At 53.3% G+C, this 14,488-nt stretch overlaps 2 protein-coding genes across 5 annotated transcripts in view; one reads left to right on the forward strand and one right to left on the reverse strand.

Annotated features, from left to right (window-relative positions):
• Window positions 1-14,488, reverse strand: part of LOC120818519 (C-terminal-binding protein 1) — a 22,375-nt gene continuing 7,887 nt past the window's right edge. For 2 of the 4 annotated variants that reach the window (XM_040175649.2, XM_040175648.2), the window contains 10 exons: window positions 12,389-12,543; window positions 5,510-5,654; window positions 5,314-5,417; window positions 5,083-5,185; window positions 4,648-4,772; window positions 3,664-3,753; window positions 3,282-3,412; window positions 3,029-3,156; window positions 2,827-2,941; window positions 1-2,222 (listed from right to left, as the gene is read on the reverse strand). In XM_040175649.2, coding sequence (XP_040031583.1) covers window positions 2,027-2,222; window positions 2,827-2,941; window positions 3,029-3,156; window positions 3,282-3,412; window positions 3,664-3,753; window positions 4,648-4,772; window positions 5,083-5,185; window positions 5,314-5,417; window positions 5,510-5,654; window positions 12,389-12,526 — 1,275 coding nt within the window. In that variant the 5' untranslated portion in view covers window positions 12,527-12,543 and the 3' untranslated portion in view covers window positions 1-2,026. Of the gene's footprint in view, window positions 2,223-2,793; window positions 2,942-3,028; window positions 3,157-3,281; window positions 3,413-3,663; window positions 3,754-4,647; window positions 4,773-5,082; window positions 5,186-5,313; window positions 5,418-5,509; window positions 5,655-12,388; window positions 12,544-14,488 lie in introns of all 4 variants that reach the window. The other 2 variants (XM_078101729.1, XM_040175651.2) reach the window with 1 other exon arrangement.
• Window positions 7,001-11,578, forward strand: LOC144406142 (uncharacterized). Its single transcript, XM_078100919.1, has 3 exons — window positions 7,001-9,734; window positions 9,840-10,573; window positions 11,537-11,578. The coding sequence occupies exons 1-3, from the start codon at window positions 7,001-7,003 to the stop codon at window positions 11,576-11,578; spliced, it is 3,510 nt and encodes a 1,169-aa protein (XP_077957045.1).

The raw sequence follows: 14,488 nt of genomic DNA on the forward strand, positions 1-14,488 counted from the left end.
TCACCTTTCCACAGTTTATTTCCTTTTAAAATAATTCATACAAATGCATACAGTCACAAACATATCTTAGTCGGGTTCTCAGTTTTGACCAAAAATAATGATATTTACTGTAGAATATAGAATATGTATATTGCTACGCCTACTACTTCACCATGAAGGGGACCAATGCAGGGAAGCGTGTTACCATCAGGGACGGAGCTTCAAAGACCACTCGACACTTTAAAGGGACGTTTCACCTAAAATAGAGACCTCGTACCCGCAGAACTAATCAGGTTGCTCTAAAACAACGTAGATTGATAAATAGCTCTCAGATAACCGGTAAGACTTGTGTTTTGGATGGGGGGGGGGGGGGGGCACTGGCCCTCTAAGAGCTTCTCTGTTGTTTTTACTCATAATACTCTACAATTTGAATGAGCAATGCTTACAGTTTTCTTAGCAAGTATTAGCAAAGACACCCGAGACTGGCATCTGGTTCGGACAGATGAAGACGTTTTGAATTATTCCAGCACTTCGTAGCTGTTGTCTGCCGGAGACATTTAAATATCACCCCAGTATCTCTACTGCACAACCTTCCAGACTTACTCGCCAATGAGCCGTGAAGTTTCCGTCCCTGATCGCTACTCGTGCTTCCTCGCCGCGGGGACGACCAGGTAGGCAACAGTGGGCTGTTTCTACTACTCAGCCGCTGGTAGAAGGGGCTCCGGAAAGCACCGCCACCACACCTGATCTGGGATCAGCGGCTCCAGGGTTGTTGACGTGCGGTTCAAACGTTGAAGGTGACCTCTGGGTCGGTTGGCCACGCAGCCTTTTCGGTGGTTTGTGTTGGGTGTGTTTGGATGGCCATCACCCCCTCGCCCAGTGCTGCTCTTACAGACACAGATACAACCAAGTCACATTGACACAGGCAGGCAGAACACCATATGTACACATAGACACAGAGGCCGGGGGGGGGCTAAGCGGTATACGAGGGAAGGACCGATCGATTAGGTAAGAGGATCGTAAACAGTTTGTGTTCGTCATCAGTCGATGTCGATGCCGACAGCCTTTCCTCCCACAACCCCTTCGACTTGGGTCAAACATTTACAAACAAGGCCCACGAGCAACATCACATGCCCCTTTAAAACAGATCAAACCTCAGATGGACTTTAGCTCATGCTAACGTTCTTCGTATCTAATACATTGTGCAGGACACAACAAGGAAAGCAGGTAGAAAAACAAAAGCACTGGTGGCATAAAAAGGTACACCCGAAACAAATTTGAAAAATAAAATAGACCAACTGCGGAAACTGAATTTCCTGAGATGGTGTGCAAAAAGCTGCCTCTTTTCTTCTGGGGGTGGAGGGGTCGGGGGGGGGGGGGGGGGGGGTGTAAGGGTTCGGGGCTCGTTCATTTGGGGGCTCATAAAACAACAAAAAGAAACAGATGTTGTATCGTCCAACCAGTTGGGCCACATAGAGAGATCACGCAACCCTTGTTTTTGTTAAGACTGGCATACAAATATCAGTATCCACTAAAAACTGTACACAGACCGGTTACGTTCATCTCATAACCTACTACGTCAAACTAAGGAAAGGATGCAGGAGACGAGAGAAAGACAGGTGCACATAGCGTGTGCACTCACTACAGTCTAAGACAGCAGAATCTTTCCAAATCAACAGATTTATCTTAATGTTATTTGTTTTTCCCAACCTCGGGCAGTAACTCTACTACTGTAGTTGTGTGAAGATCATCTTTTGGATCTCTGTAGTCTTTCTCAGAACTTCCTTTTAGAGATGAGGACAGCGGTCACCTGCTCTTCATCCTCCTCTTCATCATCATCTTCTTCTTCTTCGGAGAATGAACCGACCTCTTGGAACTTGTCCGACTGTTTTGAATCGATTGTTACTGGGACCCCGACTCGTCCATCTGAACCTGTCTGACAACAACTCGTCGCTAGGGAGCTTATCGCTATGGTCCTGGTTGCCGTGCCAACCTCTTCCTCCAGTCACCAGACAACACAGGGCAGCACGTGTGTGTGTGTGTGAGGCTACAGCTGGTCATTCGGGTGCTGCTCTCTGTCGCCCTCTGGTGGTTTGACTGCATTGTGTCCGGGGGACGGGGCATGAGGAGGGTGTGTGGCGGTGGGCGGGAGGGTGTGTGTGATGGGAACTGCGCTGGGCACGATGCCGTCAACGGGTGGCGGGAGGCCGCCAGCTGACAAGCTCACCACTCCGGGGGGATACCTGGAGAGGGGGGGGGGGAGGGGGGCACGGGGGGGGAGGGGGGCACAAAACTGAGACATCAACGTAAAACCGAAACAACAAATACCAAAAAGTGACCTAGTGACCTGCACAAACACATTGAAGCAGTCGTCCTCTGAAAGCCAATTGAATATTAACGTGTGTGGCTAAAGAACTGCAGCACAAAATACTTGTTGTCATAGTGTCACACGACACTTTTTCACTATCAGTGTATTGCACATTTTAGTTTTAAATGTTTATAAGCTGAAGAGGATAATACACTCTGACTACTTCAAAGCCCGAACACTCCAAGCATGCTACACATCCTACACTTCCCATGATGCACCACCAAGAGATTCTTAGTGCACAACTACATCTTTGAAACATAAATGATCCCCATTTACATCACAGGGTTTCAGATGACAAGTTGTAATGTCCAAGCCAATGAGGAAATGCCAATAATTACACTTAAACAGAGGTTTAGTCATTAGTACATCTGTATACTCAAGACATGTGGCAGAACTTATCAATGACTTTACCAAGATTTGGGGGAGAAAAATCAAACTGCACTGACCACTACTGGTTCCTTTATCCTGATGAGCATTACCTATAAGCCCCGTTGAGCTCGGGGTGAACGCCAGCCGGGTCGACGCCCGCCCAGTGGTTGTTCTGGGAGAGGAACTCCTTATTCACACAGTTCTTCAGACTGTCCGGGACGCGACCTGAACGCAAAAGACCACATGAGCAGGGAACCAGATGCGAACCCGAGCGCGGGATACCCCGTGTGCGCGTGCGCGTGCACACGCTACCTGTGATAGCCCTCCGGATCTCCCTGGCCGCCTCCTCTCTCATCTCCAGCGATGCCTGTTCGCTGTACCAGGCGGCGTGGGGGGTGCAGATGAGGTTGGGCGCGTCCTTCAGGGGACCCTGGCTGAAGCTGAGGTGGAGATGCAAGAATGATACAAGATGCATTTGTGTCTGAAATATGATCTTTAATTTTTTTTTAAACGCCTTGTCTTGTGGTTAATGACATCATTGTGTGTCGGCTCGGTGACGCGGTACCTGAAAGGCTCCGTCTCGTGAACATCCAGAGCAGCTCCGCGTATCCGCCCCTCCTTCAGGGCCTGAGCCAGGGCCTTCTCATCCACCAGACCCCCCCTGGCCGTGTTCACCAGGAACGCCCCCTGGCGCATCTGTAACACACATCAACACCCACTCAGTTCCACCTTGGGTCCCAGGCGGCGGAGCTCCACCCGATACACGTTTTGGGGTTGATCCAAACAGTAGCGCGAATATGGTGCATTCTTTTTAATCCGTGTAGAGATGTTGTTCTGTTCACTGGCCAGCGAGGTCACAATACTAATGCACACATTCATCTGCATGCAGGCATGTGTGTGTGTGTGTGTGTGTGTGTGTGTGTGTGCGCGGGCTGCCGCCCCTCCACCTGTTTGATGGTGAAGTCGTTGATCAGGTGGTGGTTGTGTTCGTTGAGGCTGCAGTGGAGAGACACGCAGTCGGAGTGGAAGAGCAGGTCCTGAGGAGGAGTAGAGGGAACGTTGCTGAAGATACCTCCAACATGGACATTGGATCATTCGTGTGTCCTGCTGCGATGTTTGTGTCTGAGCAAAGCTGTCGCCATGGCAACAGAATGCCGATGAGATGCTCCATACATTTCAGATGCTGTGGTCACTAAAAACGCATCATTACTATAATTGCTACATTACATTACGTCATTTAGCTGACGCTTTTATCCAAAGCGACTTACAAGTATCGATATGTACTTAGATCACTACTTTGATGGATATTATTAAACGTCCTCAAAGTAAACTGATGTTACACGAGGAGCTACTTCTGCTCTCAGCATCACCCTGAAACATGCAATGAAAATAACTTTATTTCAACAATTTACAATTATTTACCCTGATGTGAAATCCAAAAGGTCAAGATATAAAATATGACGAAATAACAGCAGTACAGTCAGTTAAGAAAAGGTCATAAGGTCATGTAGTGATGAGTCGGCCGGACTGGAGTAATATACAATATATATACATATATATATATTTATATATATATACACCCTAAATACCACCGCTTTGTGTGTGTGTGTGTGTGTGTGTGTGCGCTACCTGTAGTGTGTGTGTGTGTGTGTGTTACCTGTAGTGTGTGTGTGTGTGTGTGTGTCCTGTAGTGTGTGTGTGTGTGTGTGTGTGTCCTGTAGTGTGTGTGTGTGTGTGTGTGTGTCCTGTAGTGTGTGTGTGTGTGTCCTGTAGTGTGTGTGTGTGTGTGTGTTACCTGTAGTGTGTGTGTGTGTGTTACCTGTAGTGTGTGTGTGTGTGTGTGTGTGTTACCTGTAGTGTGTGTGTGTGTGTTACCTGTAGTGTGTGTGTGTGTGTGTGTGTGTTACCTGTAGTGTGTGTGTGTGTGTTACCTGTAGTGTGGTGACCCTTTGTAGTCCCAGAGATCTTTCTACACCGTCGGCCAAGTACGGGTCGTAGAAGATGACGTTGAAGCCGAAGGCTTTGGCCCTCAGCGCCACGGCCTGTCCCACTCGACCTGGAAACGCACGCACACGGTAGTGCACACACACATTACTACACACGGGAGCACGTGGATACACATTCAGACCAGTTTACACGATACACGCGTGGCGTGTATGAATCCTCGCTCTGTGGCTGCGTGGGAGAAGATCTGCGTACGTTTTATCGTCATTAACTCGTCCCGAAGTCAATTTAGCCGAAGCACAACGATGAAAAACCATTGACGGCAGCAGCGTGTGTCACTCGGCTCACGGCCCCCTGGAGGTGAACCCTAGCGAGCCGATAGCGGCCTAACTGAAGACATTTCCGTGTGCGGCGTCGCTTACCGAGCCCGATCAGTCCCAGCGTCTCTCCTCGGATCCTCGCGGCTCCTGACGCCACCTCCCGGATCTGCTCCACGCTCTGAACCCGAGTGCCCTCGCGCAGCGCCTGCCGCCCAAAACAGTCACTTATTACCTTTTTGTGATCGTGGCGACAAAGTCCTGATGACTGCTGGCTGATTCGGGGGAACGTTTCACATTTGAATTTTGCCGAATCAGCCACACAAAGACACAAACCTGGTGCAGCCAGGTGGTGCGTCGGTACAAGGTGAGGATGTGGCACAGCGTGGAGTCGGCCGTCTCCTCCACCGAGGCGGCCGGCATGTTGCACACAGCGATGCCTGTTGGGCCGGAGAGCAGACGAGGATCAGCAGGAGATAAGACTGGTTTCGATGACGTTGAGAGGGACACGCTGCCCCTCGCGTCTTCTCACCCAGTTCCCCGGCAGATTTGATGTCGATGTTGTCGTAGCCGCTGCCGATGCGGACGATGATGCGCAGCCCTTTGAACTTCTCCAGGTCTTCCCTCATCAGGGTGATGGTGTGGTACATCAGCGCGCCCACAGCTTCGTTCAGCACCTGCAGAGACGCACACGCGCCTTAACGTGACCTCTGAGCTTTAACGTGACCCCTGAGCTTCTAACGGGACCTCTGAGCTTTAACGTGACCTCTGAGCTTCTAACGTGACCCCTGAGCTTTAACGTGACCCCTGAGCTTCTAACGTGACCCCTGAGCTTTAACGTGACCCCTGAGCTTCTAACGTGACCTCTGAGCTTTAACGTGACCTCTGAGCTTCTAACGTGACCTCTGAGCTTTAAAGTGACCTCTGAGCTTCTAACGTGACCCCTGAGCTTTAACGTGACCCCTGAGCTTCTAACGTGACCTCTGAGCTTTAACGTGACCCCTGAGCTTTAACGTGACCTCTGAGCTTTAACGTGACCCCTGAGCTTCTAACGTGACCTCTGAGCTTTAACGTGACCTCTGAGCTTCTAACGTGACCCCTGAGCTTTAACGTGACACCTGAGCTTTAACGTGACACCTGAGCTTCTAACGTGACCCCTGAGCTTCTAACGTGACCCCTGAGCTTTAACGTGACCTCTGAGCTTTAACGTGACCCCTGAGCTTCTAATGTGACCTCTGAGCTTTAACGTGACCCCTGAGCTTTAACGTGACCTCTGAGCTTTAACGTGACCCCTGAGCTTCTAACGTGACCTCTGAGCTTTAACGTGACCTCTGAGCTTCTAACGTGACCCCTGAGCTTTAACGTGACACCTGAGCTTTAACGTGACCCCTGAGCTTCTAACGTGACCCCTGAGCTTCTAACGTGACCCCTGAGCTTTAATGTGACCTCTGAGCTTTAACGTGACCTCTGAGCTTCTAACGTGACCTCTGAGCTTTAACGTGACCCCTGAGCTTTAACGTGACCTCTGAGCTTTAAAGTGACCTCTGAGCTTCTAACGTGACCCCTGAGCTGAGGCGTAGAAGGCAGCGTGCACCAGTCGGGCGAATCATTTATCATAAACTTTGAGTGTCACCGAGTTCAGAGTCACTCGGATGTGTGTTTTTCTTTTTTCAGGATACGCCATTGTGGTGGCGGGCGTGGTTTTGGCTCAGCTGCAGGGGGGGACTGAGAAGGGAGTGGTTCAGGGAAAGGTGCCGGGGGAGGCAATTTGCCTCAGCTGATGTGAATCAGCAATCAAGTACGCTCCTGTTAAGTACGAGAGATCCGGCGACAGCGGGAGGGCGAGGCGAGGAGGCTGGAGCCGGTGTTGTTGTGTGTGGAACAATATCAATAAAAACCATTTACTATGGACCCGACTGCTCCGTGCCCGTCATTTCAAGACCCCCCCAGAGGACCGACATGTTACAGTGGCGCCCAACTTGGCTGGGGGGAGGAAACGACGGCTGACGGACACCGGCAGGGGATGCCGACCCAGCCGCTTGTGGCGCTCGGCCAGATGATCGGGGAGCTGGCGGCCGTCCAGAAGGAGCAGGCAGAGGCGAACCGGCAATTCCTGGGGGCGCTCCAAGCCCAGGTGGAGAGACATGCCCGGGCGCTGGAACAGCTGGCGGCGCAGCCCGCGGCCGCGCCGCTGACGCAGGAGCCCGCTGCGTTCGCCGGGCTCACGCTTCAGCGGATGACTGGGGACGACGACGTCCAGTCCTTTTTGGAGACTTTCGAGGCGGCGGCGGAGGCGTGCGGCTGGCCAGCGGGGGAGTGGCCGGTCCGGCTTTTACCTCTCCTGACCGGGGAGGCGCAGATCGCGGCCATGGGGCTGCCACCGGCGGCGCGGCGCGACTACGGCACCATTAAAAAGGCCGTGGTGGACAGACTGGGGCTGTTGCCGGAAGACCACCGGCGGCGATTCCGGGGAGCCAGGCTGGGGCCCGGGGACCGCCCGTTCGCGTTTGGCCAGCGGCTGAGAGATGCCGCCACGAGGTGGCTGCAGCCAGACGGCGCTGGAGGGGTCCAAGGGGTCTTGACGCGGGTGGTGCTGGAGCAGTTCGGGGAGGGGCTCCCGGCCAGGACGGCGGCGTGGGTCCGGTGCCACCGTCCGACGACCCTGGAGGCAGCCATCACCCTGGCAGAGGACCATCTGGCGGTGCATCCCAACGGGCAGAGTAACTGGGAGAATTTGCCAGCGTTGGCCGGACCAGAAGCTGCGCCGCGACCCAGGCCGGCTCCGCGGCTGGTGCCTTTTTCCCCTGCCCACAACCCACCAACCTCGGGGAACTCGAGCACCCTTCCCGACCCACAGAGAGGTTCTCAAGCGCCGGGGCAGGAGTGTTGGAGGTGCGGGCGGCTCGGTCACCTCCGGAGAGAGTGTCCGCTGAGGGAGGTGGGACAGGTGATCCGAGTTGCCGGCGTTCCGGCACCCTCCCCCGGTCCGGGAGCGACGTACCGTGTTCCGGTAAGAATCCAGGGGGGTACACGCCAGGCGATGGTGGATTCGGGCTGCACGCAGTCTATGATTCATCAGAACCTGGTTCGTCCGGGGGCATTGGTGGAGGCAGACCGGGTGAGAATAAGGTGTGTGCATGGGGATGTTCACGAGTATCCTGTGGTATCGGTGGAAATTAGATATGCGGGGAAAAAGCATAGAATGAGGGTCGCGGTTAGCTCCCACCTGACGCACCCCGTCATTTTAGGTACAGATTGGCCGGGGTTTGGTAAGTTAATGGGCGGGGCTACTGGGGTGCGTTCACGACCGACAGGGTTATGCGAGATGTGTGCTGTGCTCAGCGGTGACGCGGGGTCGTCCGACGCTGCAGACGGGGAGGGCGAGCCCGCGGAGCCTCCTGTAGAGACTCCGCCGGCTCCAGAGTTTCGCTCCATGGAAGATTTTCCACTCGAACAGTCTCGTGACGATACCCTACGCTCAGCCTACGACCAAGTGATATGTATTGATGGTCATCTGGTGCGCCCTGACGCAGCGCAGTCATTTCCGCACTTTTCATTGATTAGGGACAGACTGTATAGAGTGAGTCGTGACACTCAGACGGGGCAGGAAATAACTCAGTTGCTGGTGCCGAAAAGCCGCCGGGAAATTATCTTCCAGGCGGCTCACTATAACCCTATGGCTGGTCACATGGGATACGAAAAAACGCTAGACCGGATAATGACCCGATTTTATTGGCCAGGCATCCGGGGGGACGTGCGCCGCCGGTGCGCGTCCTGCCCGGAGTGTCAGTTAGTGAACGCTCCGGCCATTCCGAGGGCGCCGTTGCGTCCTCTGCCGTTGGTGGAGGTCCCGTTCGAGCGGATCGGCATGGACCTCATCGGGCCGTTTCACCGGAGCGCACGCGGACATCGCTTTGTGTTAGTTCTCGTGGATTACGCAACGCGGTATCCGGAGGCAGTGCCGTTGCGCAATATCTCTGCAAAGAGCGTCGCGCAGGCTCTGTTTCAGGTAATCTCCCGACTTGGAATCCCTAAGGAGATTCTGACTGACCAGGGCACCTCGTTCATGTCGCGCACACTGAGAGAACTTTACGGGTTACTGGGCACTAAGTCCATTCGTACGAGCGTGTACCACCCGCAGACAGATGGGCTGGTGGAACGCATGAATAAGACTCTGAAGTCCATGATCCGTAAATTTATTAGCGACGATGAACGTAATTGGGACCACTGGCTTGACCCTCTGTTGTTTGCAGTGCGGGAGGTCCCCCAGGCCTCCACGGGATTTTCTCCCTTTGAACTTTTGTTTGGCAGGACGCCGCGAGGGGTGCTGGACCTGATTAAAGAAAGCTGGGAGGAAGGTCCTAGCCCCTGCAAGAATGAGATCCAGTACGTCCTGGACCTGCGAGCAAAACTCCACACACTGGGCCAGATGTCACGAGAGAATTTGCTGCGGGCCCAGGAGCGACAACAACGGCTGTACGACAGAGGGGCCAGGCTGCGACGATTCACACCGGGAGAAAAGGTACTTGTATTGCTTCCTACTTCCAACTCTAAACTCCTAGCCAAGTGGCAAGGGCCCTTCGTGGTCACACGGCAGGTGGGGGACGTCGACTACGAGGTGGTGCGGTCTGACAGGGGCGGGGGTACACAGATATACCACCTGAACCTCCTGAAAGCCTGGAGGGGGGTGGAGTCCGTCTCTCTGGTCTCTGCGGTATCGGAAGGGGAGGAGCTGGGGCCGGAGGTTCCAAAAGCAGGTAATCATACCTCACTCTCTCGAGACGCTCATCTCTCCCAGAGCCAGAGGGCGGATGTTGCCAGGTTGCAGGAGCGGTTTGCTAATGTGTTCTCTCCCTTGCCAGGCCGGACCGACCTCATAGTTCACAGTATCGAGACGCCCCCGGGCGTGACAGTGAGGTCTCGACCCTACAGGTTGCCCGAACACAAGAAAGAAGTGGTTCGGAGGGAATTGGCGAGTATGTTGGAGTTGGGTGTAATAGAAGAGTCCAACAGTGCCTGGTGCAGCCCCATCGTCCTTGTGGCTAAGAAGGATGGATCTGTACGGTTCTGTGTGGACTATCGCAGGGTGAATGACGTGTCACGGTTCGATGCCTACCCAATGCCCCGGGTCGACGAACTCCTGGACCGGCTAGGCACTGCCCGTTTCTTCACGACACTGGATTTAACCAAGGGCTACTGGCAGATTCCTCTGTCGCCAGAGTCCAAGGAGAAAACGGCATTCTCCACCCCGTACGGTTTGTACCAATTTACCACACTTCCCTTCGGGCTGTTTGGGGCCCCGGCCACGTTTCAGCGTCTCATGGATCGGGTGCTGCGTCCGCACGCGGCATATGCTGCCGCTTACCTGGACGACGTGATTATCCACAGCACCACCTGGGCGGAGCATGTGCGGCAGGTGGGCGCGGTGCTGGAGGCGCTGGGACGGGCGGGGCTCACCGCCAACCCGGGGAAGTGTGCGGTTGGACGGGTGGAGGTACGGTATTTGGGGTACCACTTGGGGGGCGGGCAGGTGCGCCCTCAGGTGGACAAGACGGTTGCTATCGCGGCCTGCCCGCGGCCCAAGACCAAAAAAGAGGTGAGGCGGTTCTTGGGGCTGGCGGGGTATTACAGGCGGTTCATCCCCGGCTTCGCGGACCTCACCAGCCCCTTGACCGACCTGACCCGGAAAGGTGCGTCAGATCCGGTCCAGTGGTCTGAGCAGTGCCAGCAGGTGTTTGAGAAGGTAAAACAGGCTCTCTGTGGGGAACCACTCCTTCATACTCCTAACTTCTCTCTCCCCTTTATTCTGCAGACCGACGCGTCGAACAGGGGGCTGGGGGCCGTTTTGTCCCAGGAGGTGGGGGGGGTGGACCGCCCCGTGGTGTACATCAGTAGGAAGCTGTCCGAGAGGGAGGCCAGGTACAGCACAGTAGAGAAGGAGTGCCTGGCCATCCGGTGGGCGGTCGACTCCCTACGCTACTACCTCCTGGGACGCTCATTCACCCTCTGTTCGGACCACGCCCCGCTCCAATGGCTCCACCGCATGAAAGATGCTAACGCCCGGATCACTCGGTGGTATCTGGCTCTACAGCCCTTTAATTTCAAGGTGGTCCATAGGCCGGGGGCGCAGATGGTCGTGGCGGACTTCCTCTCCCGCCCTCTCGAGGGCGAGGGGGGGGAGTAGGTTCGGCCGGATGGCTCCCCGGCCTAAGTCGGGCGGTGGGGGTATGTGGTGGCGGGCGTGGTTTTGGCTCAGCTGCAGGGGGGGACTGAGAAGGGAGTGGTTCAGGGAAAGGTGCCGGGGGAGGCAATTTGCCTCAGCTGATGTGAATCAGCAATCAAGTACGCTCCTGTTAAGTACGAGAGATCCGGCGACAGCGGGAGGGCGAGGCGAGGAGGCTGGAGCCGGTGTTGTTGTGTGTGGAACAATATCAATAAAAACCATTTACTATGGACCCGACTGCTCCGTGCCCGTCATTTCAAGACCCCCCCAGAGGACCGACATGTTACAGCCATTTATGTCTTTCTCACATCCTGTGTCTTTTAATATCCCTGACAGCGTGGGATGTGGGCTTTTCCTGAATATTACCATGGAAACTAAGCTTCCGTAACCACAGACACTGTGTCGACATGGACCCAATGTCAGCAGGGATCGACTTCACCGGCTGCCAAACCGAACAACGGCTCCTTGTTTTCATTGTAAAATGAGATATTAGGACTCAACAGGAGATTCATCGTCTCTCGTGGCTTTTAATTGGTTTTCCGTTAATCCGCAAAAAATCTTTCTCTCCTCGCTGCCAGCGCTCCTTGTGTGTGTTAGAGGATCAAAAATGACATGCGGCTCAATTACAAGAGAGGAGCCATTTAATTACACAACGAGGTAGCCGAGAGAGAGAGAGAGACATCTGTTTCTCCCCCCCGCTGTGGGTTACTGAGCCCACGGGCAGCGTGTGCCTGGCTCATGGGCAGCCTGGCAGACACCCAGACATACAAACCCAATTAGAAGCCGTAGTGACTGTGGGCCCGACCCACATTTTAACTTCTCTCTCTGCACTCTTGCTTTTTGATTCCTTTACTGCTTATTTCACATGCTTTTTTGTGGGATTTGGCTTAATTAAGGACATTCCTTAATGCACAGCCAATAACCTTTGGCGTGGGTCTCAGATATTATCTGGATGGCGGTCGCTGCTGCTCTCCTCGTGCTTACATGGTTCGAGTAGCCTAAATGAGCCACTGTGATTGGCGTCTCACGTGTGGATATCAGAAACTCTCTCAAGTCCAACTGGGAGTTTCACTTGTTTTCCCTCTTGAATCTGAATGAACCTGGATACACTTTCCTCCATGTCAGGTATCCCTTGTGTAACAAAACGGTGGGTGATGCGTGTGCACGGGATCCAGTCGAGTGTGTCACCTTCTCGTGGATCTCCTGGGTGGACTGGGCGTCACAGAAGGCCACGGTTGCCACGTCTTTCAGGACGGGCATCTCCACCGTGCAGTCGCGTCCGTCCAGCAGCGCCACCAGGGGCCGCGGGTGCATGGGCCCGTTCATAATGGGGGGCCTGATGCCTGAACACACGCACACACAAAGAAGAGAGAAATGTTTAATCTGCACCATTCGTTTCTCGTCGCAATAGAACCTTTGCACAAGTGCAGAGTCCCTGAGGGAAAGTCAGGAGTAAATGGAAATCATTATGATTGGACCTTCGGCGCTCATCACTTTGCCGTTTTAAATCTTCTGGAATTAGTTTTCTGTTTTTTCTCCATCTGAAGATCTGCTGTTGCCGCCGGGTTAAAGCGAAGCAGCTACCCCATAATGGTTCTGTATCAGACTGATGCGGTTGCTATGACAACTGAGGAGCTTCAAAGCGTATTACTCTTTTGATTGTATTGCTTTAGTTTAATTATCACCAGGTTGCTGACTGTGTGAAACAGGCAGTAATTGTGCGGATGGAAAGGAGGTTACAGGCTGGTGGAAAATACTGCAGACTATTATGAAACAGACATGAAAAGGGCCCTCAGACCTCGAGGATCTCATCCCATCCATTTGCACAGCTTGTTTGAACTGGAGCGTTCATTCATAAGCAGCCTGCATGATGTTTAGTTAAAGCAGCTCTTCAGACGAAACCTTCACCCGGAGGTGCTGCCGGGCCTTACAGCAGGAGAAGTGGCTCCGCCCCACCAGAGCGCCGCCGTTCCGGTGGAACAAGAGCAGGCGACGTCTGGTCGACGGGGGGGGGGCCTGATATTTAGCATTAGTGTTTTTTAAGTCATCCTTGTTGCAGGAACTGGACATCAGGCTTTCTATTGTTCTATTGTGCGCGCATAGTGCAGCTCAGTGACCATTAAGCGTTGCTGGACTCCTCCCAGGACTAAATGAGTATAACTGCATGAAGTACTCGATGGATGATTCATATCCTCCTCATCAGAAGAAAAGTCTTATCTTATATTTGTTTTGCTCAGGCCTGCAGACAATACTTTTGTTGCCTGGAATATTACATATTTTACATTACATGTCATTTAGCGGACGCTTTTATATTTATTTAAGCGACGTACAATAAGTGCATTCAACTATAAAGGTACAAACTCAGGAGAACAAGAAACAAGAAAGTGCAATTTCCTCAAATAAGCCAATTTACAATTTGCTATAGATGAGTGACGTTACAAGTACAATTTAAGTGCTGCAATTTGTTAGTACTTACTTTACTGCTAATTTTACTAAATATATTCTTACAAATGTATTTTTTGCTTTTATTACACTGTGAGCTAAATGTCTAAAATCCTGCATTTTGTGAACTGCCAACCTTCCAATAAAAGAAAGGTGCAGTGAAGAAGAGACTGACCCCCTTTTAGCCCAAATCCATCAAGTGAAACTCTGATCCCGCCCACAAAGCCTCATGTGATCTGCTGAAACATTATTTTTCCATACTGGGAATCCAGCGCAGCGGCTGGCCAACGGGACTTCAGCAGAAAGTCGGAGCGTCAGCGTCGCTCAGACCTGATCACAAGCGGCGTCCTGGCCTGCGGGCGCCGGCCCGCTGCACCACATCAGAGACGACGCGTGGACAAACGGGCACGAACCTCCGCAGCCGAAGGAAGTCCGTGTCTGGAGAGTAGCAGACATTTATTTTTCCCGTCTCGCACGCAGTCAGAGGGAGGAAATAGCTTTCATTCCAGCAGCGAGCGTGACCTTGAGAGGACCAGCGCCGCCGACGGCTGAGGAGCACCACGATAAAACCCGTTCACCCTCCCTCACACACACAAACACACACGGCCATCAACACAACACCACACGCTTGCCACTCCTTAACCAGACCAGCTGGAATGGCGATTTCCCCAATTTTATTCAATGCACTTTCTGGCTTTCTATTCGCATGAAACGCTCACTGAAGAGTTCCTGTAAAACCACTTCCCTCTCCGCTGCCCCCCCACGGCCTCAGGAGGCTCCGCCTGCAGCCAACGGACCCCCTGCCCGGTTCTTCAGGACCAGCTGCCTCAGACCCGCTCACAAGAA

This window comes from Gasterosteus aculeatus, chromosome 4 (assembly GCF_964276395.1).
Source record: "Gasterosteus aculeatus chromosome 4, fGasAcu3.hap1.1, whole genome shotgun sequence".
NCBI classification, from domain to species: Eukaryota; Metazoa; Chordata; class Actinopteri; order Perciformes; family Gasterosteidae; genus Gasterosteus; species Gasterosteus aculeatus.